Below are 25,111 nucleotides of genomic sequence, written 5' to 3'. Positions count from 1 at the left end.
TGAGTAATAGTTACTACAAACAGGTTGGAGTATGACACATAACACAAAAGCTCATTAAAAAGTTTCTAAAAAGCTGCTAAAAAGGTCATTTGACATTTTGCTGTTGGTGTTTACACACAAATGCTCCCTCAGTCAGGTCCGATATGCTTTTCGGAGCCTGTTTTCAGATGAAGGACACATTATAAACACACAGAGAGACAGTGATAGCATCAGCATAAATTATGTATTTCCTTTTCCAAACGCTTTCCCCAAACGTCTTCATTAATCAACCAGCTCTACAAGAATAAAGGCCTGATCTGATATAACGCATTGCAGTCAGTCCGGTGAAGCTAAAAGCCGACGTGTCGTAACTTGAACTCGTCGTCGAGCGGAGGAGAACTTGACAAACCGCTCGTGTTCAGCTCCAGTTCACACGTAAAATGGTTTCCTCCTAACAACTCAAAACACAAGGGTAATCTAGACTATGTGCCTTTTGAAATCGTTCACACAGACATGCTCATGGCAACAACACGGTCAGCCCCCCCACCCTTCCTGTGTTATTCTGAGGACCTGTGTCTGTGTTTTACAGTCAGGATTTATGGTGACCACCGGTGTCATTGTGCCAGTTAGCTGTGGCAGAGATGGATAACACGGCAGAGCCTTACTGTTTGAATGTTTTACTCGCAGAGAATAAAACCCAGAATAAAACCCAGAAATCAATAGAGATTCCCCCCCAAGCTAACCATGCTTCAAGTACCACTGATGGGTGACAGATGGGCTTGCAGAGTGTATACGTGTGTGTGTTTTAAACATACTAGGTTTTTTCTTTTGTATGTTTTTAGCTTTTGTTCATGCTCCAGCTTTCTTGTTGTTTTAGAATTCACTGTTGTTTCATGTCAGTCTTAGATCGATTGTCGATCAAGACTCTTTTCTTGAGTTTGAGTTCACTGATTTTCACAGTGTGGGTGTGTTTCTGTCAGAATTCATCTTCAGCAGACCTCCTCCTCCTCCTCTCTGATATTGCGGTACGCTTCTGAAAATGGAGGCTCAGGACATGTTGGGAGTCAGAGAGTGTGTTTCTTGGCAACTCGCTTATCCCAATATGGCAAACTAACAGCCTTGTGAAGTGGGAGCCAACTTGTGTGTGTATGCGTGTTTGTGTGTCATGGGTGGGAAAGTGGGATGGAGTTGAGTAAAGTGGAGAGAGAGAGAGGAGGGGAGGAAGGAAAAGGGCATAGGGAAAAAGAGAGGGAGGTAATGAAAGAGTCGTTTCAAAACATTTAAAGAAACATTTCCCTCTCAGCTACCATTTGGATGTTGTTTCTGGAACAGGGAGCGCAAATGTTTTCCCTCGTTCTCCTCCTCCCTCTTTTTCCCTCCGCGACGCTGTTCAGGAAGGGGAAATTGGAATTTAGGATTGTGCTTGATTGCCGATGGCTGGCATGAAGTGTATGTTGAAGGTGCATGCACACATGGATAAAAGACCTTTAGGCGGTGGTGATGGCAGAGATTGATCCATCCCCTAGTGGGGCTTCTTTGTGTGTGTGTCAGACCATGGTGTTTGGCCTGAAGGAATGGAAACTACTGACATCCTACCAGGACTTCAACATTCTGACAGCTGGTGGTGGTGGCTGTGAATGTGTGTTTCCTTTTCCACCTTTTTTTAAAGGTCTGTGTCATGGTTTTGTTGCTCACACATAAGGTAACTGTTAAAAAATGGAATTTAGGTGAGAGTCATCTGTTAAAACAACATCGCCGGCATTGGGGCCCGACACGTATGCAAACACTGGAGTCAAGGGTGGACAGGTTGTTGTTTTGGTTGTTGATCATATTTTAATTTACATCCTCAAATTAAATAAAAGTTTCCAGAAGTGAATCATGCTATATTTGGTCATTTTTACATTTACACATATACACTATTGTTCAAAGGTTTGGGGTCACATAGAAATGTCCCTTTTTTTCAATGAATATAACATTAAATGAATCAGAAATACACTATATACATTGTTAATGTGGTAAACGACTATTCTAGCTGAAGACGTCTGTTTTTAATGGAATATGTACATAGGTGTATAGAGGCCCATTTCCATTGTTCTAATGGTACATTGTGTTTGCTAATCGCGTTAGAAGGCTATTGGATGATTTGAAAACCCTTGTGCAATGATGTTAGCACAGCTGAAAACAGTTTTGCTGGTTCTTTGACGAAAGGACAAAATTATTATTTTGAATAAAAATCATTATTTCTAATCTCGTCAATGTCTTGTCTATATTTTCTGTTCATTTTGCAACTCTTTTGATGAATACAAGTGTGGAAAACACCAAACTTTTAAACTGTTGTGTAAATCTTCATGAGATGCTGTCAAATATGTCATGTTATTGTGAGGCAGGCAGAGGTGGACAATGCTAATTTGGCAAATTAAACATTTTCATCCAAAATCATACAGATTTCATTGATTAAATGTGTCCATGTTAAACATTAATCCAAATTAAATGGCTGGAAAGCAGCAGATTGGTGCGCGTTCAACTGTTTGGCCTTGTTCTTTTATACAGCCTTGGAGATCTTCGTGTAGTGATAACTTTAACTGTCAAGAACAAATAAAAATACCTTTGCCAGCTGTGGTCCAGGACGATGGTGTTGCAGATTTTCCCCCAGAAGGCATGTGTAAACACAAGATGGGAAAAACCAGTACTAGCTGTTGTATATGCACCAAGTTAAAGGTGAATGGTTGCGACATAATATGTAAACAAAATGCTGCTAAGTGCAAACTTGATGCAGATAATTGTCAGTTGATGGATTGGCTTTTGTCGTCCGCGTGATCACACGAGTTCAGCTAAATCTGTGGGGGAGAGACGTGATTCAGATTGTGGACCGTGGATGTGATTCTGTCCAGAAAGATGAATGTAAACGTTTGCACACCCTCAAAGACAGCGGCAGATACTGTGCAGGTCATTTCTCACAGAGACTCGGCTGTGACAGTTATCATTTATTACAACCAATCCATCTACAAATCACTGTTGGCATTTTTTTGATGGTGGTTCAAGTTAAAAAAAGAAATAAAAGTATGGCCACAGTGAACTGTAAGATTAAGTGTTTCTTGCATCTATCATAGTAAGTGACCAGGGCATAGGTGTTCATAGCATTAAAAAACAACAACAAATAATTGACTAACCTTTTCTTTATCTGTTTGGCTGTACTTTAATTATAGATTTACATTTATTTAATGAGATAAACTGCCCAGTTGGTTATTAAATCACTTGTGTTGTTGTTCGCCACAGTGGAAAGAGAAAATATCACACATGGAGAGGGCTATAAACACGTCTAAATACTTTAATTATTACACCACATTATAACACACAGGAAGTTCTCAGTGCTCTTCAGTTCTCCACACAGAAGCTTGGACTTACTGAGCATAATGTGTACATTCACACAATCTTTTCTGTTGCACTCTGAACCCGTCTCACTGTAAGTCCAAAACCTGGTCCTAGTAATGAGGCAGGTATGTTAACGTCAAAGTTTGTGATTATTATACTTTGTGTTTAGTCTATGCAAACGAATGGAAGTCAATGTAGTGTGTGCGCGCGAGTGTGCTTGCTAGTGTGTGTGCGCGTAGCTCCCCGCAGTGTCGCTGACTCAAAGGGCATTGCACTGCAAACTCACACGGAACTGTTGCACGTGTCAGTGATCATAACATGATGCAGTGCACACTCACACATAGAGGCCCTCAGTTAGTACACACATGTGCAGCACAGACACACGCACAGATGTGGACAAAGATGGTGGACGTTAATTAATCTCTGTTTAATGGGGGACCTGGTCTGGAAAGATCCACTCCACACAGTATTTTTTCAAAGCAACAAGGCACACTTCATTATTGTGTGTGTGTGTGTGTGTGTGTGTGTGTGTGTGTGTGTGTGTGTGTGTGTGTGTGTGTGTGTGTGTGTGTGTGTGTGTGTGTGTGTGTGTGTGTGTGTGTGTGTGTGTGTGTGTGTGTGTGTGTGTGTGTGTGTGTGTGTGTGTGTGTGTGTGTGTGTGTGTGTGTGTGTGTGTGTGTGTGTGTGTGTGTGTGTGAGAGAACATGTGCCTTGTTTGTGTTTAATTGGAAGGCTGCATTTTCTATTGATGATGATGAATTTTTTTTTTTTTTTTTTTTTATCGTGCGTGCGTGCGTGCGTGAGATATAGACAGACTGCAATGTACTGATTTAGAGGCACAGGAAACTCCTTATGGCGAGCACAGCATGTCCCAGATTCCCACAGGACTAATACAGACTCACACACACACTGAACCCCTTCCCCCCTCGCCCTCATACACACAGCACCACACACACACACACACACACACGGTTTTATCAGGGTAATGGTTGTGCACTGTGTTCACTAATGGGCCTGGATGGGGGGGGCCTCAGCTAAACACGAAGCCTTTTCCAGCTCTTAGACGACGCTTGTGATTGAAAGAGTCTGTAATGGTTCAAAGGTTCAGATTTTAGTAATGGGCAACGACACACACACACACACACACACACACACACAAACACACACACACACACACACACACACACTCGCAGCAGTCTGAATCTAATAAAAACAGGTCCAATAAAAGCAATCGATAGTGGTATCATCTGGAGATATGACAGCTTTTTATGAGTATTCACTCTGTCAATGTTATAGCGATGGAAGTGGATTTGGTTTGTATACACGTGTCACTTTGTGTAGTATGGATTTTAAACTGTTGTATTAGTGGTGGCTTGTTGTTGTTGTTTTTTTTTTTAACATAATAAAGTTAGTGGAAACCAGCACTCGCATGATGGAATGATGTTAATCCGAATTTAATTAAAGCGTTGGTTGATTAAATTCAAGTGTTCCCATCGGTCGTGTTCCTGGTATCAGTTTTACCGAGTCTTTTGGTTCACACGTGTTCCACAGGAGTAAAGAATGAGATTTTGTTCACCTGCATCTGCCAAAGCTTTAGGCTCAAGCCTTTACCCCTGCGTCAGCTGCAGGCTTCGTCTTTGCATCACATATTTCTGATATGATCAGGAATGATAAAACATTAGCTTTCTTTGGCTCAAAAACAGCAAATTTCCACAGAATTTGCAGCTGTTTCTTTTCCCCCCTCTGTTCCCACACAGGCCACAACGGCAACCGCTGCTCCCTGTAGAAAAACACTGGATCCAAACTTAGAGAAATTGTTTATCTAGTCAATGTTGCACAACATGGTCGTATTTTTGTGTGTGGGTAGGGCTGCGCGATATGGGCCACAAAGGTTATCACAGTAAAATATTGTTATTGTATTATGGTTTTAAACGTTTTATGGACAGAAAACAACAGACGGTAACATTTCTCTATGGTTCAATGGAATATTATACTTCCAAGAGTTATTTGTGTATTAAAGTAAAAATATCCAACCATTTTTTTAACTGTTGAAAGTCTTCTTTGTGGGATTATGTCAGATTGGGAGGCAGATTATCTGTGTGTTTGTGGAGGCCACACCTCTAGCATCTTTCCTATAGGAAGTTTCCCTCAATCTTACACCACAGGATGCTCCAGTGCTGTTGTGATGATTGTGGTTTGAGTTGGTGGCTACATTAACTGTCTTTTTTTCCTGCGGAGTGCAGTCCGTCTGTGGTCTGTCTCGTTGAAATGGAGTGCATGGTGGCTCAGTAATAATGTGATTACAATAGACTGCTTCAGCATACTAACATCAGCATGTATTGATTGTGCTCACACACACACACACACACACACGGCGAGTACAGTACAGTAGAAATTGATCGTCTTTGTCGCTTATTAGTTTGGTTCTTGTGGTGCAAGGATGACTGACGGTCTTTTTTTCTCTCTCCTCCTAGGCGATGCCTTCCCGACAGGCTCCAGTCCCTTCCTGTCGGGTTATCCCGGCCCCTCCCCCCTGACCGCTGACCCTCAGTACAGATCGGCCAATCCCAGCAGTCTGCAGATGGCTCAGCTTTGGGCATCACACGCTCATGAAGGTAAATTTGCCCACAAACATTTTAGTTTTCCCTCCAGTCTCGGTATGTAATGGAATTGCTCGGAGACACGTGACAATGCCCAGGAGGCTCGTTCCTCTTCTGTTTCTCATCGCTTACACCTGTGGGATCCTGTTCCATTTCTGTCTCCCTGCCGGTTGCTCCACTCCTGGCTCTGTCCTAAAAGTGTCTTACTTCCTGTGTCCACATCCAGTCTCTAACGTTCACCTGCCAGGTGTTGGTGTAATCCATCTTTTCTCTTCTTGTTCCTATTTTGAACTTCTTGTCCAGTGTTTTTGTGTTTTGTCTCCATCTGTCTGTGGCTCTCCTGCCCCACTTTCCTACAGCCTCTCTGTTCTGACCCAGCTGACGAACACAGCGTTGCAGTCATGTGCATATTATAGGAATCGGTGTACAAACAGTATCTTTCTATTTTTGTCCTCTCCTTGTGTTTCTGCCTTCCTTCTCAAGGCCACTTTCTGTGTGTGATCAAATCTCTGTTCCTTCCTCCTCCTCCTCACACCCTCGTGTCGTTTTGTGACTCCTTATCAAATCTCAGTGGAGTAGAGGGTCAAATAGGAGGAGCTACGTTTCACAGTGTGTTTTCGCAAAGGTTGTAAAGGGAGGAAGGACAAATGGATTTTATTTACGTTTCTTTTTTTAAAGCGTGGTTTTTGTTCCGAGCAAAGTTTTACTTTGAGTTTACTTTCTTACATTCAATGACAGTGCAAGGGTGTAGCACTGACACGGTCGCAGCAAGGAGAAACATCCATAGCGAAATAAAATCTGCTCTCAAGTATTGGATCAGTATGGAAGAGGATTAGGTCCACACAGGAAAAAATATATTTTTCTGACTTTAAACTCAAAATTATTAAATTCTGACTTTTTTCTCAGAATTCTAACTTTAAACTCTGAGAATAAAGTCAGAATTCTCAGTTTAAACTCCGAATTTCTGACTTTAAAACTGTTCTGAGTCAGAACTCAAACATTTGTTTCCTGTGTGGCCCTAATCCTCTTCCGTAGATCAGATGATCTGGGCTTTTTTTTTTTTTTTCATTAACTGATTGGAGATCAGCAATTGCCCTGATCACTGACTTCAGCTGCAGGGCTTTCCACAAGCTCTTGCTGTCATATTTTATCATGTTGCATCATTTGATCCACTCCGCTCTATCTGAACTGCCCTGAGCAACACACACACACACACGCACGCACACACGCACGCTCTCGCACACACACACACTTCTTTTACACTGGTCAGACACAGTTGCCATGTGCTCAGTGTCTTTGCCAAGACGCACCCTGCTTCTGTGCAGATGAAGCCAGAGAAAGGAGGGATGAAGAATGCCAGTTGAGCCAGAGTTGAATCTCAAGTGTATAACACCAGTGAAGCTAAAAGCTCCTACTGACTTAGGCAGTCGTCGACTTGCCGTGCTCTGATATGACTAGGATCCTTCACAGCTATAAAGAGATTGTTAATAACTGGTGTTCGGATTTAGCGGCTGTTGCCGTTACAAAAGCCGGAGTCATTTCAGCTATCGCAGATAAGCCCGAGATGCATTGTATCTGCACTGGAACCCTGTATCAAAGCTATATAACACATCACACAAGGTGAGCTGTGGTTAAAGGAGGCTTATTCAAGAAACTTATCCCACATTACTTTCCTCTCATCGCATCATTCTGCTTATATTTCTGTCTCCGTGTGCCTTCCTCTAACCACTGACACTCAACCTCCTGCCATCTCGATTTCTGCCTCTCAGAACGGAGAGGAGACAGATTTATAAGTCGGCCTCGCTGCTCGACACTTAGCGCTGGAGCGGCGGCGGTGTCTTTGATGCTTCTGGGAATGGCCGGAGTGTGGGAGCAGGGAATGTCTCACTCTCTCTGGGTGGCAGTCGTCTTAAAAAAATAAAAAAAACTTCCAGCGTTGCAGGAGTTGCAGCCCGCTCAGCCCTAACACAGACATCCAGAGAGCTCTACACCAGAATGTGAAGCTTTGTCTATATTAAGATCTGGTCTCTGAGAGCAGCTGCTGCCTGACAGGCAGACTCTTTCCCAATGCTCGTGAACAAAATAAATTGTTGTTGGAAACCTGACATAACATCATTTAAAACATGCTTGATTAATCTGTGTAAAGAGCAGAGGCGATTGATTGATTGACTGATTAGTTGAGCAGCGCAAAAATGGTGAAAAATTGAGAAAAAAAAAGGCTGTTTTGTTTTGTCCCTTTCTAGCATTATGTGTTCAGGGTTAGAGTTAGTAATTAACATGTTATTGTGATGTAATAGTTATGAATGTAGAGACTTAAAGCTCACAATCTTTTCTGTGTGCTGCATTTGTGTCTCGTCCCACTCGTTGCACTCTGCCGTAGTTGTTTTGTGTCGAGAATAAATTGCATTTATGCTGTTTAATGAACCCCCATTTCACTTCTTGGGTTGGGAGGTTGTTCTTCTGTGTGCTAATGCGATTTTAATTTTCAAAACTGTGACTTTTAAGATTTAATTCATTCAAACAACATCCCCTAATACCCCTGGTTTATTGTCAGGGTTATTTAACTGGCCAATCTAGGCTTGCTCTTCATGGACAGAAGCTATAATAATCACATTACTAATCCCGTTTTATTGCATACATTGTTTTGATTGAACAAAGCATTATGAGAAAATTGCCAGCCAGAAATGAGTCTCTTTGGTTTTTTTTCAAAACAACTTCAATGCATTATCGATATAGTGTAGGTGATAATACGAGATGATCCCTTTTCTGCAAATAGCAGCCATAAAAAGGTCACGGTGGCCTTGATATTTACAATACAGATGCACTTTGTTTAATCCGCACAGTGTGACACGCTGCTCTTGTGTGTTTTCAGGTTACCCTCCGATGCCGAGCAGCCTGTACTCCAGCCCCTACCTGTCGCTGGGGCACCTCGACCCCCCCTCGCTCTCTCAGCACCCGCTCTACGACTCGCATAAAGGTCAGTTGTTGTTCTCCTAAAACGTTTGTGGAAGCAAATGGCTCGACTACGCATATACGAGCACATCTGCTGTCCTCGCTCAAAGTAAATCAGTAGTAATAGGATTGGTGTTGAGCCATTTACATTTTAGATCTGCTGATAGTTGTGGGACTGCAGGAAACAGACGATGTTAAACTGTGATGTGGAGTCTTTTCCTTCTCTCCGACTATGGCTTTTCTGTCTGTGAGTTTTCATTTTCACCTCAACAGACTTGTGTTTTTTTTTGTCTTTTATGTGTTGCAGAGGGTTTTTTCCTGCCAGCCTCTTTAAGCCAGTCTCCTCACCATCCTCCATCCGCACACCCAACCGCCCCGTCCAGCTCAACGCCCCCTCAGAGGACGTCCCGGGACTTTGGCAGGGACCGGCCCTACAGGGGAGAGAGGGAGCGCGAGAGGGACAGGGAGCGCGAGAGGACACGAGAGGAGCAGCGTCCTCACAGTGTGGTCGACCTCACGCAAGAAGGGAGGAGCGACGAGGAGCGCCGGGCGAGAAGCGGCGATCGGGAACGAGAGAGAGAAAGGGAGCGGGACTCGGAGAGGGAAAGAGATGGTTGGCCTTTTCATCCTCACCTCCACCAGCAGAAATCACATTCTCAGCCCTCCACAGTGGAGACGAGGCCCAGGCCCTCACCTCCGCAGCCCTCCTTCCCCTCAGGTGGAGGTGTGGGCAGGTTCCATGGACCAGAAACTGACAGGGGGTTGCGTGATGAAGAGGGTGCCTCTCGACCCCATCACAACCACAACTCAAATAACTCAAACTCTCATTTGGAGAGACTGAGACGGAACGACTCAGAGGCCACATCAGCTGGGGCCCTCAACATGTCCTATGTCCTGCCCCCTGCGCTCCAGCCCTCCGTTGCCGGCCTCCCCCACCCTTCCGCGTCCAGAGAGTCTTTGAGAGAGCAGCGAGTCAGCGCACCGACATATGTGCCTTCTGTGGAGGTTTACGACGAGCGGGCTGGGCCCATCCAAATAGCCTCGCAGGCCCGCGACAACAAAAACGCTGACAAACAAAGACACAGGGAGCGGGAACTGGACAGAGACCGGGACAGGGAGAGAGAACGGGAACGGGAGCGAGACAGGGAGAACTATAGGTTTCCTGAAAGGAACCTGATGGATCACCCTCGACTCTCCCAGTCAAGCGATTCAAGCAATCAAAGAGAGGAAGGTTCTATAATTTGTTCCAATGGTTCAATTGGAAAGCGAGGTCAGGACACATTGTACTCCTCCAGTCAATCAAGGTTCAGCCCAGAAAGCAGGGACAAGCACTCTGTCCGATTGGGCATAGAACGAGCGGGGGCGGAGCCTAAGTGGAATAACATCAGCCCGCTGGCGAACTATGCCACGACTCACATGGCTGCACTGGCAGCACAACACGGACACAGACTATCCTCACCCCACAGCCAATCTCCACAAACACAGATTTCCCACTCCCCTCACGCGACTCACCGGCCCAACAACAACAACAACAACAACACACACTCGCGCAGCCATTCTCCACAGACGCACACTTCACAACACGGACACGGGCGTGCAGCGGAGGAGGGCAGTCAGAGACGTTACCTGGACCCGTCGGCTCTCTACCGAACTGGAGGGTCCAGTGGTGGAGAGCGAGGTGGGGCAGCTGGCTCGGACACCTCCGAGGTTTCAGCCATGCAGAGTCTCATCAAATACAGTGGAAACTTTCCTTCTGAAGGTCCTGGCTCCTCCAGGCATGCCACGGATAGCAGGGTGCCCTTCGGAGGTCTGGGCAGCATTTGCATGAACGCTGAAAGAGAACGCGAGCGCGAAAGAGAGAGGGAGAGGGAGCGGGAGAGAGACAGGGAAAGGTTAGTGGTCGGAACGAGTGGTTCAGGGGCGTTAAGGGTTCCTCCTCAGCTCAAGAGGGAGCAGGAGCGGCCGGACAGCGCTCGCTCGTTTGGCCGCGAGGCAGAAGGCGAGGTGCGCCACCCGCCGGTTGGCATTGCTGTAGCAGTGGCTCGGCAGAGAGACAGCGGGAGCACCAGCAAACCGACAAGTGGATCCTCAGACCCCCAACGGCCCCTGCTGCAAACTGCTATTAAAGGTATTTATGCGATACAGCATTGTTTTCCTCATGTTTTCCCCCTCTTTCATGTGAATTGCACTTAAATGTTCAATGGCTAAAGGTTTATAATACTTTCTCATGTTGTGGTGAATGTCAATGTTAAGTTTGTTTGTTTAAATCGAGAGTAGAACTGAACTGAAACCAGTAGTTTAAAAGTGACCTAATAAATCAAGTGGTAAAGTAGTTTCATTAAACCAAAGGACTTCCAAATATTGGAGTCACCCCCCCTGGCGGCTGTTCAATATATTGTTAATTCCAGTTTGGCTTCAGGGAGGAAACCGGAATACTACATCCATTTGTTTTATAGTTGTCACAATAATAGACTTTAAATCTTGCTAAAGGAAATCACTTTTTTTTTATTATGTAACAAATATGAATCAGAAATTAGATCATTTTAAATCACAATGTCCTCAAATTACGCTATAGATGCAGACTCGCTGCTGCAGCACTTCAAAATGAATATTGGGACTGCTTGCTGGAGAGTTAGTCAGCCATTTCTCCATTAACAACTATTCTGATAATAAAAAATATGCCACAATCAACTTATTGTGGTTGCTTGCTATTGCACTGTGCAATAACATCATGTATCATGCATCCCTGATAGAATACTGCATGTGTGTGTGTTTGACCCTGCCACCTACCCCCGACAGCTGTGGAATTAATCTGCTTGAATAAATGCCAAAAATGTATACTTTTTACAGAATATATCGAGTTTAACGATTATTAGATTAATTTGCATTGGTCTCGTCACCACAGTGACAGACAACAGGTCTACGGGAACCTTTTTATTTCCTTTAAAAAAAGAGGTTCCTGTTACTTCACAAATTCAAAGGAAATCTGTTACACTTTCAAACACTAATAGTTGTCATCCTGTTTATCAACATTGTCTTCTAATGTTACAGAAGATGGCACTGTTGCCAACCCTATGTATTAGAGACATTTTTCTCCTGCCTGTGCTGTGTTGACTCTACTGTGGCCTCAGACATTGTTATTGTTGGGAACGCAGATCGTTTTATGTAAATTAACCATAAGAGATGTCTGTGAGTAATGTGGTCGTTCAAAATCAGATTTCCTCTGTTCATGTGTTGACTCTTGGATGTTCATGCATAATGTAGTTAAAACAGCTTTTTACTCACCATGACATTTTGTTAAAAAGTGCTGCATATAGCAGTTCCTGCCGTAGCTCTCCTTGTTCTTGGACATCAAGGTCATTCAGCGACGGTGCCCCCACACCTTTTGTTTTAAGTTATTTTTTGTTTTGTTCTTTCTCTCTCAATTCCATATTTCTTCCCCCACAGTTCTGCCCGTGTTTTTTACATTGTACATTTTCCTATTACATCTCCCTCCTTCTCTGAGCAGGTCCTTGTAGAGTTCCCCCTTCTCTTTCTCCACTCTTTTCTCCAGCTCCTCCTCTCCAACTCCACCTCCAGCCTCTCTGCATTAAACGTGTCATTACACAGCGATGCTAAAAGCAACCAGCAAGCCTTGAATTACAATAAGACCATAGATGCGTTGCTAAGCAATAGATCAGTTTTGAGAGTGACGGATTGTGTGTGTGTGAGGAATTGTGGGTACTTTTCTATAGATGTTTGTTTGTCATCCCTGTTGAGGGTTTATTCATTTCCTTGCTTGAGCAGAGTGATTTGTTTAATGGCATCAGTCCCTCATGCTTAGCAGAGCTCCAAAAAGCACAACTAGATGGATGAATAGATAGATAATAGATGGAGGGAAGCTGGAGGGAGTTGGAGGATAAGACTTAACGATAAGAGATGGACGTGATCGATGGGTTGATAGACGGGAAGAGAAGAGGTATGTCAGGAAGTAGGGAAGTTTAAGAGTGTAAGATGGAGAAGAGAGGGCGAAGGGAGAGGTGTGTGCAGCACTAATCACTGGTTTTCTGATGCAGGGAAGGATAACATGTGGGACAGGCTCTCTGTAACCTTGGTAACAGTGTTGAAACCTTTCCCAGAGAGCATGTCAGAGATTATTTAAGTCTCTTTTTATACACACAAGAGACAATTAAAAATAGGACTAAATTGCAGCCATTGTTACAAATTGAAATTTCGACTGCCAAACGATGAATTGTTAAAGCCCTGTAACACAAAGACTGTAACACACATGCCCCACGTATCTAGAGCAGAACTGAAGGATCCTGCACACTTGTATAAAACCTCTCTGCTGCTTAGGGACCTTCAGTCAGCGTTGATGAGATGGAAGAGGGTTGAGTGGAGAGAGGGAAGATCCTCATGTTTATTCTGGAAGGCTTGGTTCAGTGCTGCTGCTTTACCTCCCTCTCTCTCTCCCTCTCACTCGGTCTCGCTCTGACACTTGCCGCTGGCCGTCATAGAAAGCAGCATAGGTTTAAGACTGACTGTGACTATCAAGGACTATCTCCCAGGGCACAAAACTAATAACTGATGCGATCTGACCCGCAGGAGCTGGAGCTGTCGCTCCAAGTGTGTGCATGTGTGTTTGTACAGTGTGTGCACACACTCTGTGTTTAGGCTGCAGTTTTACTTGCACACAGTCTTCCCATGGTCCATCTAAGGCTGACCTTGGCCAGCACTGATAATAAATAAGGAGTGTGTATGCTGTTGGGGGGGATCAACGATGCAGATAACAAATAATGGGGTTTTGTTCAGGGATTCAAATCCTCATCAGAAAGTGAACCTTTCCCACAGGCCGTGCAGCCAGTTGTTTGGACACCGAGTGTAACAAGAGTAGCCTCTAAACATCCCTATCTAATCTTTGTCTCCCTTTTTGTGCCCGAAACCTGTCACAGACGAGGAGCGGGGGGAGGAGCGGCCTCATCACCATGATGACAGATTGTTGGCCAGCCGGCTCGAGCGTGAGCAGGAGAAAGTGCTGAGGTAAGTCGGTGTTACGGGCTACACCTGTAGTTTTTCGCTTCGGGCTTGAATATCCGTGTTAATCAACTCCAGTTAGTGTCACAGTTTCAACGCCGAGTTCTTACAATGGTCTTGTGAACACACAACACTGTGTCTTGATTCCTCCCAGAGAGCCCAAAGAGCTGGCAGAGTTTTCTCAGATGCACTCTGCTCCTTTGTCTGGCGGCCTGACGCCCAGTATGATGACACCCAGCCTCATGACCCCCAACCTTATGGTGACAGGGGCAGGGCGGTGGCCTCCAGACCCCTCAACTCTGACCTCTCACCCTTGGATGCCCCGGCCTGGAGCCCCTCCAGTCTGGCTCTCCAGCGCGCCATACAGTATGTAGAGCTGCATAAATACTACTAAGTAACTTAAGAATTCTGATGCTTTGTTTTATTACAAGTTATATGGGTGTGTGTACGTATTTGTAATGACATACTTTTCAATGTGGTGCAATTTGAATTCTTTTAAAGGCATCAGAGCGTCAGAATTGTTTTTTATTATTTTTTCATCTCAAAATTTTATCCAGATTTGTTTTGAAGGTCTGGTCAGCAAAAAATAAAACACATGAAATCTGATTATTATTATTTTTTTCCTCAAATCTAATTCAAACCACATTTGGAGGAGTGTTTGCCATGCGATTCAAATCAGACTTTTAACAGAAGCTTCTCGGTACGAATGCTCTTGCCACTCAAATTCGATCTGTGACAGAAGTGCCATAAGGCAAAAAAGGCAAAAAAAAACATTATTAAAGCAGAAATTATTATTCTTTGCAGCGTTTTTCTGATTGGTCCACCAGAGATGGGAGGTGCTTTCTATATTTTGTCCGAGTGTCCAGCGATAGCCTCCACAGGTCAAGTGCCGCAGACATTCCTGATCTTTGCAGGACATTCCAGGCCTCCTCCTCCTCCTCCTCCATCACTCTCTCCAGAAATGACAGCATCAGCGTCCGCATACTTACATGAGCTTCCACACAGCTTCCACACAGCTTCCACACAGCGTCTAAAATCATGGCGGCACACGCACACACTCCCACACACACATACTCCACAGCTCTCTCTCGACATTTAAAGCCAAAAAAGAAAAAAACCCTGTAAATTCAGTTTGTGCTTTTATATGCAACTCATGGCGTCTCTGGGATTACTGGATGAAGAATGTTGCAGCGTAAATGTTGGTTTTTATCCCGACCTTTTTCCCCCTTTGTCTTCATCATTTTTTCTCTCAATTTCTCACCATTTTCACTCCCTTTTTTTTATTTTTGCTTCGCTCAGGCCTTGGACCCTCCTCGCTCCACCAGACCCTACCCCCAGGCTACCCCCCCTCACTACCAGGTTCCTTACCCCCGTCCTACCAGTTTGCCAGGGACCCACAGTCTGGACAGCTAATAGTCATCCCTACTGAACACCTTCCCCACTATGGTATGAAACCGTGATGTTATTTTTGCTAATTCTGTCACTTATACAAAAGACTCATTTGTTGCTCTCTGGTGCTTAACATACTCTAAAAAGAGAGTGCAGTGATTATTGTCATTCTCTTCCTAATGGCTTTCTTCATTGCTCAGCAGGAGGTGATGTACTGGAGCGTGGAGCCCCGGTGTGGTCGGGGGTATATGGTACAGGCAGCTCGCTGCAACACGCGGCCCAACTCCAGCTCCTCTCCCAGCATCAGATGCTGCGACAACAGGAGCTTCTCATGATCCAGCAGCACACGGCACAGGTCCTGGAGTTGCAGAGGAGTGCACAGCTCGTTGTAAGTGGACGCGAACGCTCATCGTCTGCAGCTAGAATAGACGTTTACTACATTAACAATGTATAGAGTTTATTTCTGATAAGTTTAATGTTGTATTCGTTGAAAAAAAAAGTGCTTTTCCTTAATTTTACCGACATTTCTAAGTAACCTCAAACTTTGGAATGGTAGTGTAGTTATTTCTTCTTCTCAGGCTCACCGTACCATGAACTTCTGAACAGTACAAACGCATATATTCACCATAAAGCACAGTCTGGCGTCATACAAGCACTGCACATGTACTCCATACAAAGCTCTTTCCTCTCCTAATGTTACAGGAGCGGTTAAAGGCCAGTGAGCACCGACCTGAAATAGAAGACAAACCAGACAAGCGGAACACGGAACCCAAACCAAGACCTTCCTCGATATCTTCCCCGTCTCCTTCGCCCGTTCTGCATCCTCGCAAACCTCCCCCTCCCTCTCGCTCTCGCTCACCGACCCCGTCGACATCTTCCCTCACCTCGCTGCCTCCGCTCCCCTCACCGGTGACGACCCTTAAGTCGGAGGAGGGAGGGCAGAGAGTGTTGGTGCACTCACCAATGCCTCTGCCTCACCCGCCTTCCCCTCGCTCCGCCTTGCCGCCCCCGTCCTCACCACGGCAGCCTAAACAGGAAACCGCCGAGGTAGAGGAGCTGGGGCGGAGGAATCAGAGGGAGGGACAGAGGCCAGGCTCTGCTCCTTTCCAGGGCATCTACTCTGGTGAGTCTTTTACAAGCTTTGCCGGATAGATAAGATGGATGCTTTCAGTAGTGTGAACAAATTGGAATTGTATAAATAAGTCCCTTCGGTTGATGTTGTAATGAAATCCCTCTGTTTGTCTTTACAGATCTCCCTCCAGGTTACCCATACCAGTCTATCACGGCTCCATTTGGCTCTCCTTTCCCCTCTTATCCCATTCCTCCAACTGCAGGGGCAAACACAGACCTTCTACCAAACCACTGCTCCCACTCCTCACCCTCAGCTGCCTCTTTGCCCTCAACGCACCTCCATCCAAGGCTCCTGGACACAGACATCAAATCACTGAAACTAGAGCCATCAAAGACGCCGTCTTTCCTCAAACAGGAACCCAGTGTGGAGCAGCCTCAGTCGGACATAAGACCACAGCCTCTGCCCCCTCTTTACCGGAGCAGTCCTCCTCGAGCTAGTGAGGACAGAGAGAAAGATGGGGAGGCAACAAAGCCCCAGCTTCAGCCGCTACCTCTGCACATCCCGACTCCTCCACCACAGCAAGATGAAAAGCTGGAAGTCAGGGAAGCAGAGAAGGAGAGAGGGAAAATCAAAATGGAAGTGTCATCTTACTCATGTCAGGCAGCATACTCTTCATCCCCTCGAATCGCAAAAGCTGAGCCCAAACCAAAGGCCGTCCAGGATCCAGAGAGAACACGATATCCTTCGTGCATCACTGCAGATTCAGGCTGCCAGGAATCTACTCAGAGTCAAAGTGTGCTACGAGAGCAAACCACCAGCGCTGTGTGTGAACAAGAGCAGCAACATGACACTCCAACTGACTTGCACATTCCCAGTCAGAAAGAAATTGTTGCTGAGACTCCCGTTTTTCCTCCCGCCACCTCCAACTCTCCACTCCCGCTGGTCATCGGCCCTGAGGATCCCATGGCTGGGATGCTGGCCCTGCTGGCAGCCAGTGAAATGGCCTCCCAGGCCCGTGCCGACACCCCGCCTGCCCCGATACTACTACCGCAGACGGAAAACTCTCCTGTGAGTGCTGACTGCAGCAGCACGGGGACTCTGGAAATGGTAGCGCTGGAGGGGATGGCCCTGCTCAGCCAGATGGCCCAGAGGGAGATGGAGAACATCAGCCAAGGGCAAGGTGAGATCATACACTACTCACACAAAGTTAGGGATGTTTTGCTTTTGGATTCATTTTCAGTATGCACCTAAAAAACATGATAACCTTTACAGGTGAACTTAAGTTAACCTTCTCTAAACTTTGAATGCACATAGAATATCACTGTAGCATGAACTTTTTGTGTGTAGTGTATGACAAAGTGAGGGATGAGAGTACAAAAAAAGGAGGTCCTGTATATTCTCTTAATGTTGTGGTTCTCATCCCATCCAGATCTGACATTAGAGGGCCTGGACTGTCTTCTTGAGGCCAGCAGACAGATCCTGTTGGAGGCCATAGAGAAACAGTCCCACATCGACCTTCCCAGAACACTGGACCCCAACAAGAAGTACAGCTGGAGGCAGAGGAAGGAGGAACCGGTATTGTGAAGAAAACTCTCATGGTCACGTAGTGATGAAAATCTACCAGTTATAGAAGTTTTTCTTATTTTCTTTTTGTTGCCCTCTCTTCCCTGCAGCTGTACAGTAAAATGTCTGACATGTTGGACACAGTGGAGGTGGAGTACCGCGTCCGTCTGGCTGAGCTGCAGAAGACGTATAAGGACAAGCAGAGAGAGCTGAGCAAGCTGCAGAGACGCAGAGATAAACAGTGAGTGCTGTTGAAATACACATTTTACAGATGTTATTACACACATGCAGGAAACAATCTTTAAGTGTTATCTTTAAAAACACAACTTTGATGTTCACATCAGTGAGCGGCAGCAGCAGGAGGACGAGAGGAGGAGTCTCACTAGACGAGGCAGAGGGCGACCTCGAAAGAGGAAACATTTGGTCACACCTCCCAAACTGGACAGCAGGCCTGCAAAGTGAGTGACTGTGTGATATTCAGCCAAAGTCATCCCTCCGTTTGTCACGTTTTACAATGTTGTACCGCCGATGCAGTTCTTGGCTTCACACGGCGCCGTATTTCTTTTGTGTCAGGGTGGGTAAGACGGTGCAATACTCTGAGGACTCTGAAGCTGGGGAAGGACAGAGGAAACGGTTCCGCGTGTCCAGAGAGGAGGAGGAGGCGGAGACGGGGAGTGGAGGAGTGAAGGTGAAAAAGAAGAAGAAGAAAAAGAAGAGCTGGAATGACCAGGAGCCATCCACCAGTCATACTGTGGAGGTAACGCTACACACAAGTACATGTTTTGATTACCGCAGCTGTTTTCTTCACTGACTTCATTTTTTTTTTTTTACACCATTCTCAGGTGTTGAAGGCAAAGCAAGGCCACGTGTGTGAGCAGGAGCAGCTGGCATCAGACCTCGACCGGGCTCTTTCGCTCTCGCAGCTCAGCTCGCTCGGAGCGTCCCGCAAACTGACCTCCAGCGCGAAATTAGACAGGTCTAAGGGCAAGTCTGCCGACGGTCGGACAAAAGAGCGCTCCGTTCATTCCCCCGTCAAAGGAGGGAAACACAAAACCACCGCCAAGGCTTCCACGTCGGAGAGCGTCCATAAAGTGAAAGGTCAGAAGAAGACCGCTTTGTTCTCACCTGTGAGATCAGAGCTCAGCAGCTGCTCCAACAGTGAGTACCTGAGGACCAACCCCAGTCCAAATCATTTTGTATATGAGGCCCTATTTAGAGCGCAGAGAGTGTCTGCTATTGCATTTTGGGAGGTGATGTTTCTTTTACGCTCAAGGAGACGTCAAATCAATCATATTGTCATTGAAACCCATGGAAAGACCAACAATAATCTTACCTAACGGAGCTCAGCTGTTGTTAAATAAAAATACATTATTCATAATACCTACCAAAGCACCAAATGGGTTTTAATTTGCTGCTGAAAATAGATTCCACGTTATGCAGTATTAACTTCTGCTGAGGTAACAAAAAATAAACTGACAATAAATGTCCCAGCTGTGCACATTGTACAGTTAATGCACAGTAGAGGCCGAAAACGTTGTTTAATGGTGTTGATTAGACCTGAAACACTTATTTGATGAAACAATTATCCGATTAATCGGTTTTAAGCGTTTTTCGTGATTAAAACAAGATTTCTCATTGTTATAGCTTCATAAATGTGAATATTTTCATCGTTTCTTTGCGCCACATTACAAAGATATCATTAAAACTGAATCATTTTGGTTTGTGGACAAAACAAGACATCGCCATTTCCGGGTTTAACAAACACCAATCAACGTTTTTTAACATTTTATGGACCAAACGATTCATCGCGAAAATAATTGGCAGATTATTCGATTCTGAGAATAACCGTTAGTTGCAGCTCTCGTGTTGATGGTGAGGTCGGGCAGCAATCGCGTCTGAGACTTTTCTTTTTCCCTCCCCTTGTGACCTCATGCATTATTAACCACACTTCTCTCACACCAGACTCAGATTCAGAGGAGCACAGTTCTGCTCGTGGGGGCTGGCCCCCTCTCTCAGGCACACGTTCCCATGGCAACCTGACCAGGAAGAGGCGGTCTGCATCGTCGCCGACGTCCCTGCTGTCCAGTCAGAAGTCTCAGAAGAAGAAACACAAGCACTTATCCCTGCTGCTGGAAGAAGCAGGCCTCAGCTCCTCTGACGACTCCTTCGACCAAGGTTACTGACCTAATCTTACAGCCCCTCGTCCCCTTGCTGTTGAGTCAGACGATGTCTTTAAGGCCTTGGCACAGCTCGTGTCATTGTTTGCTTTTTGCTAAGGCCGTTGTTTTCAGACTGCACTGTAGCTCAGTTACCCCCCCCTCCCTACCTCTCTTGCTGCTGGCTTCTCTGCAAAGTTGCCTTTTGAAGAAAGAAAGAAAAAGATTATAACTATTTCTATGGTGTTTTTTTTAAATTGCCTGGATTGCAAACCATTTTTGTAGCATTTGTACATTTGAAAAATTGTGTGAATTGTGAGATTTTGTTGTACTACAGTTTGGTACCTATAAGCTTTATTAAAGGTGTTGATATGATTGGTACAGAAAGCGAAACGCTGTGGTCCTTGTGTCTGCTTCATCTGTCTGTCCGTCTCTGTCTGTCTGTCCAGCTGCCACTGCACCTCACACATCTTTTTAGTGCTCTGTTAGACAAATATCCCTTTAGCTTGTCTTGGAAAGGTCTGACGATGCATATCAGAGCACAATGAGCTAATTCTGATTGGACAGTGGGTTTTTCTTGGTCAGCATAAATTGTAATTAAAGCATGGATTCATTTGATAATGGTTGGCTGTTTTGTTTTTTTAATCATAATTACTTTTTTAAACCGTTCTTGATTGATGCTAAAGCCTGATGTTTCATGTTGTGTGGGAAGAACATGCACCGAGAGAGTGATTGTTGTAGGTGTTGGGGATATTTGGACAATAGAGCTCTTGTGTCTGTCTCTACTAAACCTTCAAATAACCCTTTTCCCCTTTTATGTTGCTCTCAGAACACCTTTGCTCTGTCCTCTCACCTTTCCCCTGACCCTGTCCTACCCATGATGCTTTGAGTGTCTCTCAGCCTGTTCCATGTGCTTGTGCTGCTGCCACTGCGACATTACAGAAGCTCGGCAAGGACAAGCGCAGCCTTTAGCCTGTGCTAACCTCGCTGTGGCTAGTCTACTGCGGCTAAAGCTTTGCTGAAGCTAGACTTTGCCAAGGCCAGGCTACGCTATGGCGAGGCTGCGCTCTCGCCGCCGCGCTGCCCCACCCTGCCTGAGGCCACACCCCTGTCACCTGCTGTGTAAGTAGGAAGTGCCCCTCCCTCTATTTTTTTTGTAATCCACCGCTAACATGGACTTTACAGAACATTAACCTAAATTATTTTTGGTGTTTTTTTTATTATAAATCTAGCTCTTTGACGAGAGCTTTACTTTACTTTACTTTACTGGGAACCATGGTTACCGTCCATCATCTGACTGTTTTAATGGAGGGTAACCATGGTTACTCGCACCTAATATGGAGAGTAAACCAAGGGGCCTCACAGGGCTGTCCTCTCAGTGCCTGCCTGTCTGCTTGCTGCTGTTAACACCATGTGGATTCACAGCACACTACACAACAATTACTGCAAATTTGAGTTCGAAAAAAGTAATTTTAAAACTCTGGTGGTTTAACGTCCCACCATGCAGCAGCGGTGCACATTGTGACATCACTGCTGCATGTGGTAGTTTGAAACCATCAAACACAAAAATGACCAAAAAAAAACATTTCATTTGAAACTATTTAAAAAATAAAATAAAATCTAGCTTGTGCTGTGCATCCACCCTCAAGGTTAACACTCTAACCCCTGAGGAGACGCTCCTCCCGTTCACCCGCTGCCACAGACCTAACAGCAGTACACTACGCTAACTAACCGCAATGTGTGTGAATGCTACAGTGTTGATAGATGATGGGTGACAAATTAAAGCAGAAACCTATCATGTCTTATAATCTTACTATGGTGTCGGGCTCGGTACTGAATTATCGGAATTAATGTTGTCTTCCTCAGCGATGGTTTTACAAATGTCACCAACACCAACTCCCTGCCCAAAAAAACAACATACTCCATTATTTAGTGAGAACTAAAGTCTCATAGGTGTTTATCTGGGTTGATGTTTTCATATTCATCAACATCACAATGTTTAGTCAATGATGTATTGACGTAATGGGACCATCTGATCCTTTATTGGAACACGTGAAGCCCCCCCCCCCCCCCCCCCCCCACCCTCTTCAGTATAATTGATCAATCAAATGCACTGTCGAGCGTGAACCTTTTATCCAAAGATTACAACGCTCTTCTTTGTAACTGTTGTTTTCACTGATACAGTCTGATCACGGCCTGAGACTAGTGCTGTTATTGTTGTACCATAAAGGTTTGATTTATAAAGCGTTAGCGTCGTGTAATGGTGATGCTGCAGCTTGTAATCAATGGAGCTCACCCCTCCCTTTTTCACACGCGTGTACAGTGACCATAGCGTAACAGAAAGGATGTCAACGTCATCCTTTATTTTTTAAATGAAGCCCGTTCAGGCTGCTGTAGGAACATGGCGGCCTCCATAAAGCAAGGCCCTCGCTAAAAGTACTTGTAAAAGGCTAATTCGAAGGCTGCGTGACCGAGCAGCACAGACGTTCAAACAGGTAGCAATCTCTGACAAATGTCCTATTTTACTTTCTTTAACGATGTGATGGTGAAGGTGAGTCACTGATGAGTCGGTGACTGAGTCTCCTGCCGGGCCACGTCCCAACACCGAAACCTCCTTTCAGGCTCATCAGAATGTTCTACACGCCACAGAGCATGACTGAATGTGGACTCTGCATTCACGATGTGTCTCCACTCACTTCTGTTCAGGTGTTTAATTTGTCACCCATGTTGGTTTTTATGTGAGTATTTGTGTGTGCAGCTGTCTGTGCTCTACTGGCCTGTCTTTATGGGGGAAGTGCAGTTTTTTTTTCCTCCTCACCCTGTCAAATTCTCTGAAGGGTTTTTAATGATCCTAGTCAGTTTCAGCTCACATGGGTGTGTGTGTGTGTGTGTGTGACATGCATGTACAATTTTTCTGCTTATCTTGCTTACACAGCGTAATGGTGTGAAGGCTGGCTGCTGTGGTTTGGACAGTCCATCCTCTCTTTTCCAACTCTTGTTTCTGATCAGCTCAGGTGTTAATCCCCATGATTGTGTGTGTGGTGTGTGTCTGGGTGAATATGACGATCGTAATTGTGTTACTGTGAGATACAGGCTGTATTTTCACTCGGTTTTTGTCGTGAGTAAAGTCACGTGTCGGGTGTTGTTTCTCTCTGGGTCCACGCCGGGTACAAACAATAGGTAGTGATTTGACCTTTGGCCCAGAACTCCTTGCTGCTGCCGCATAAACCACTGAGCTGAAAATCTTTTTTTTTTTCGTTTCTTTGGAAACAGAAACCTCTGAGGATGATTACGATGACGAGGACAACGAGGAAGAGTCCGACTCCGACGACGGTGGCTGTGAGGAGAGCGGGCTGGGTCTGCTGGCGAGGTTTGCGGCGAGCGCCATCCCCGTCAGCTCGGTCCCTTTGAGCCTCTTCCATGACGGCAAACACCGCAGCAGGCAAAGCACTCTGGGTAAAGACGGCAACAGACACAAATGAGTGACTGAGCACGGAAAACACAATTATACTACCGTTCAAAAGTTTGGGGTCACTTGAGAGAGTAGAAACTTAAGAAATGTCCTTATTTTTGAAGGAAAAGCGCTTTCTTTAAAATGAAAATAACATTAACCTGGTTGCCAATGCGCATCTATTGTGGACAAGAGGGGGCCGGCCTAGAGAACAAAAAAAAAAACAACTCTTCACAATATTGCATCATGATATCACACATATACTATCTGTAATACTATTTATGATGCACAATTAATGTATTAATATCAAAAACAGACATTTATTTTAAATTTCATTAATAATAGTGTGGACAACTGTATTTAAAATTCGTCCCAGGAGCCGTTTTGGCCACTGCTATCCGTGGCTCGGGCCCTAACAAGTGTATTTATATGTGTAATTGAATGTTGTATATGATACATTTAATAATGGGATAATTATGATCAAACGTCTTATTATTACTGTTATAAAATCATTGCTAGCAAACATATATTATATTCTATCACCTCGCTGGCAGCTGAGCCTCAGCTACACACTGTGTTTAAAAGACAGTGAGGTTATGGGCCATGTTTTCATTATAACATGATATTAAGTGGGGGGGGACCGCATGTAATCGATTGGGGGGCCGCCAGTTTGACACCCCTGATGTATACATTGTTAATGTGGCTGCAAACGTCTGGTTTTTAATGGAATATGTACATAGGTGTATAGAGGCCCGTTTCCAGTGTTCTAATGGTACATTGTGTTTGCTAATTGTGTTAGAAGGCTATTGGATGATTAGAAAACCCTTGTGCAATGATGTTAGCACAGCTGAAAACAGTTTTGCTGGTTCTTTGATGAAAGGGTAAAATTATTTTGAATAAAAGTGTGAGTTGTATAGGTGACCCCAAACATTTGAACGGTAGTGTTACTAAACTAACCACTAAATTACCTTCAGTTGAAAGTAGAGAAAGAAAGAAAAGAAAATGGAAGAAGAGATTGTTTAATTGTGTTGAAAGAAAATGCAGAAAACATTATGTTCATTGAACAAATTGGTGTTTTCTCTAATTTCACAGGTTCATCTGACAGCATTTAATAATATAATGACTCTTTTTTTTGGTTCAGCAGGTTCAGGTTATGTTATTGATTCCCAGTTAAATATTCATTCATTTATAATTGTCACACCAGGGTGCCTGGAACGATTCATTCGTGAATTATGTATTAGTTTGAAATTAATCAATAATCTCATTCACTGCGTTATTGATTTTTTTTTTTTTTTTTTTATAGCAAGTCTAACACCTTAGTTTATTACTGGCTGCATGTTTGTGGGCGGAGTCTTGTGTGCATGTGTGTTCCTGTTCTCTCTCTGTGTGAGGAATAGTTGAGTTCTTACGTTTGGATATTTTTGGTGTGTCCTCACATGTTCAAAGGCCTGTTTGAACGTTAAGAGCATAGCGTTCAGGTTAGAATTAGGTATAGAAGTCTTTGGCTTAGTCATTTAGGGTTTGAGTTGATTACAGGGCTTTGGTCAGTGAGTGTCCTCAGGAT

General features: G+C 44.8%; 1 protein-coding gene across 1 annotated transcript in view; it reads left to right on the top strand.

The window, feature by feature from the left end:
• The window catches only part of tnrc18 (trinucleotide repeat containing 18), a 49,267-nt gene that overhangs the window by 9,885 nt on the left and 14,271 nt on the right, over window positions 1-25,111 (top strand). The window contains exons 3-18 of the mRNA XM_083896992.1: window positions 5,826-5,966; window positions 8,824-8,928; window positions 9,211-11,031; window positions 13,835-13,922; window positions 14,071-14,282; window positions 15,216-15,362; window positions 15,509-15,693; window positions 16,008-16,428; window positions 16,556-17,557; window positions 17,807-17,952; window positions 18,051-18,181; window positions 18,285-18,398; window positions 18,514-18,697; window positions 18,783-19,098; window positions 19,903-20,115; window positions 23,370-23,552. Of these exons, the coding sequence (XP_083753118.1) occupies window positions 5,826-5,966; window positions 8,824-8,928; window positions 9,211-11,031; window positions 13,835-13,922; window positions 14,071-14,282; window positions 15,216-15,362; window positions 15,509-15,693; window positions 16,008-16,428; window positions 16,556-17,557; window positions 17,807-17,952; window positions 18,051-18,181; window positions 18,285-18,398; window positions 18,514-18,697; window positions 18,783-19,098; window positions 19,903-20,115; window positions 23,370-23,552 (5,409 nt within the window). The remainder of the gene's footprint in view (window positions 1-5,825; window positions 5,967-8,823; window positions 8,929-9,210; window positions 11,032-13,834; window positions 13,923-14,070; window positions 14,283-15,215; window positions 15,363-15,508; window positions 15,694-16,007; window positions 16,429-16,555; window positions 17,558-17,806; window positions 17,953-18,050; window positions 18,182-18,284; window positions 18,399-18,513; window positions 18,698-18,782; window positions 19,099-19,902; window positions 20,116-23,369; window positions 23,553-25,111) is intronic.

Source organism: Microchirus variegatus (genome assembly GCF_963457635.1).
Source record: "Microchirus variegatus genome assembly, chromosome: 10".
Lineage (NCBI taxonomy): Eukaryota > Metazoa > Chordata > Actinopteri > Pleuronectiformes > Soleidae > Microchirus > Microchirus variegatus.
This window is presented reverse-complemented; position numbering and strand designations above follow the sequence as displayed.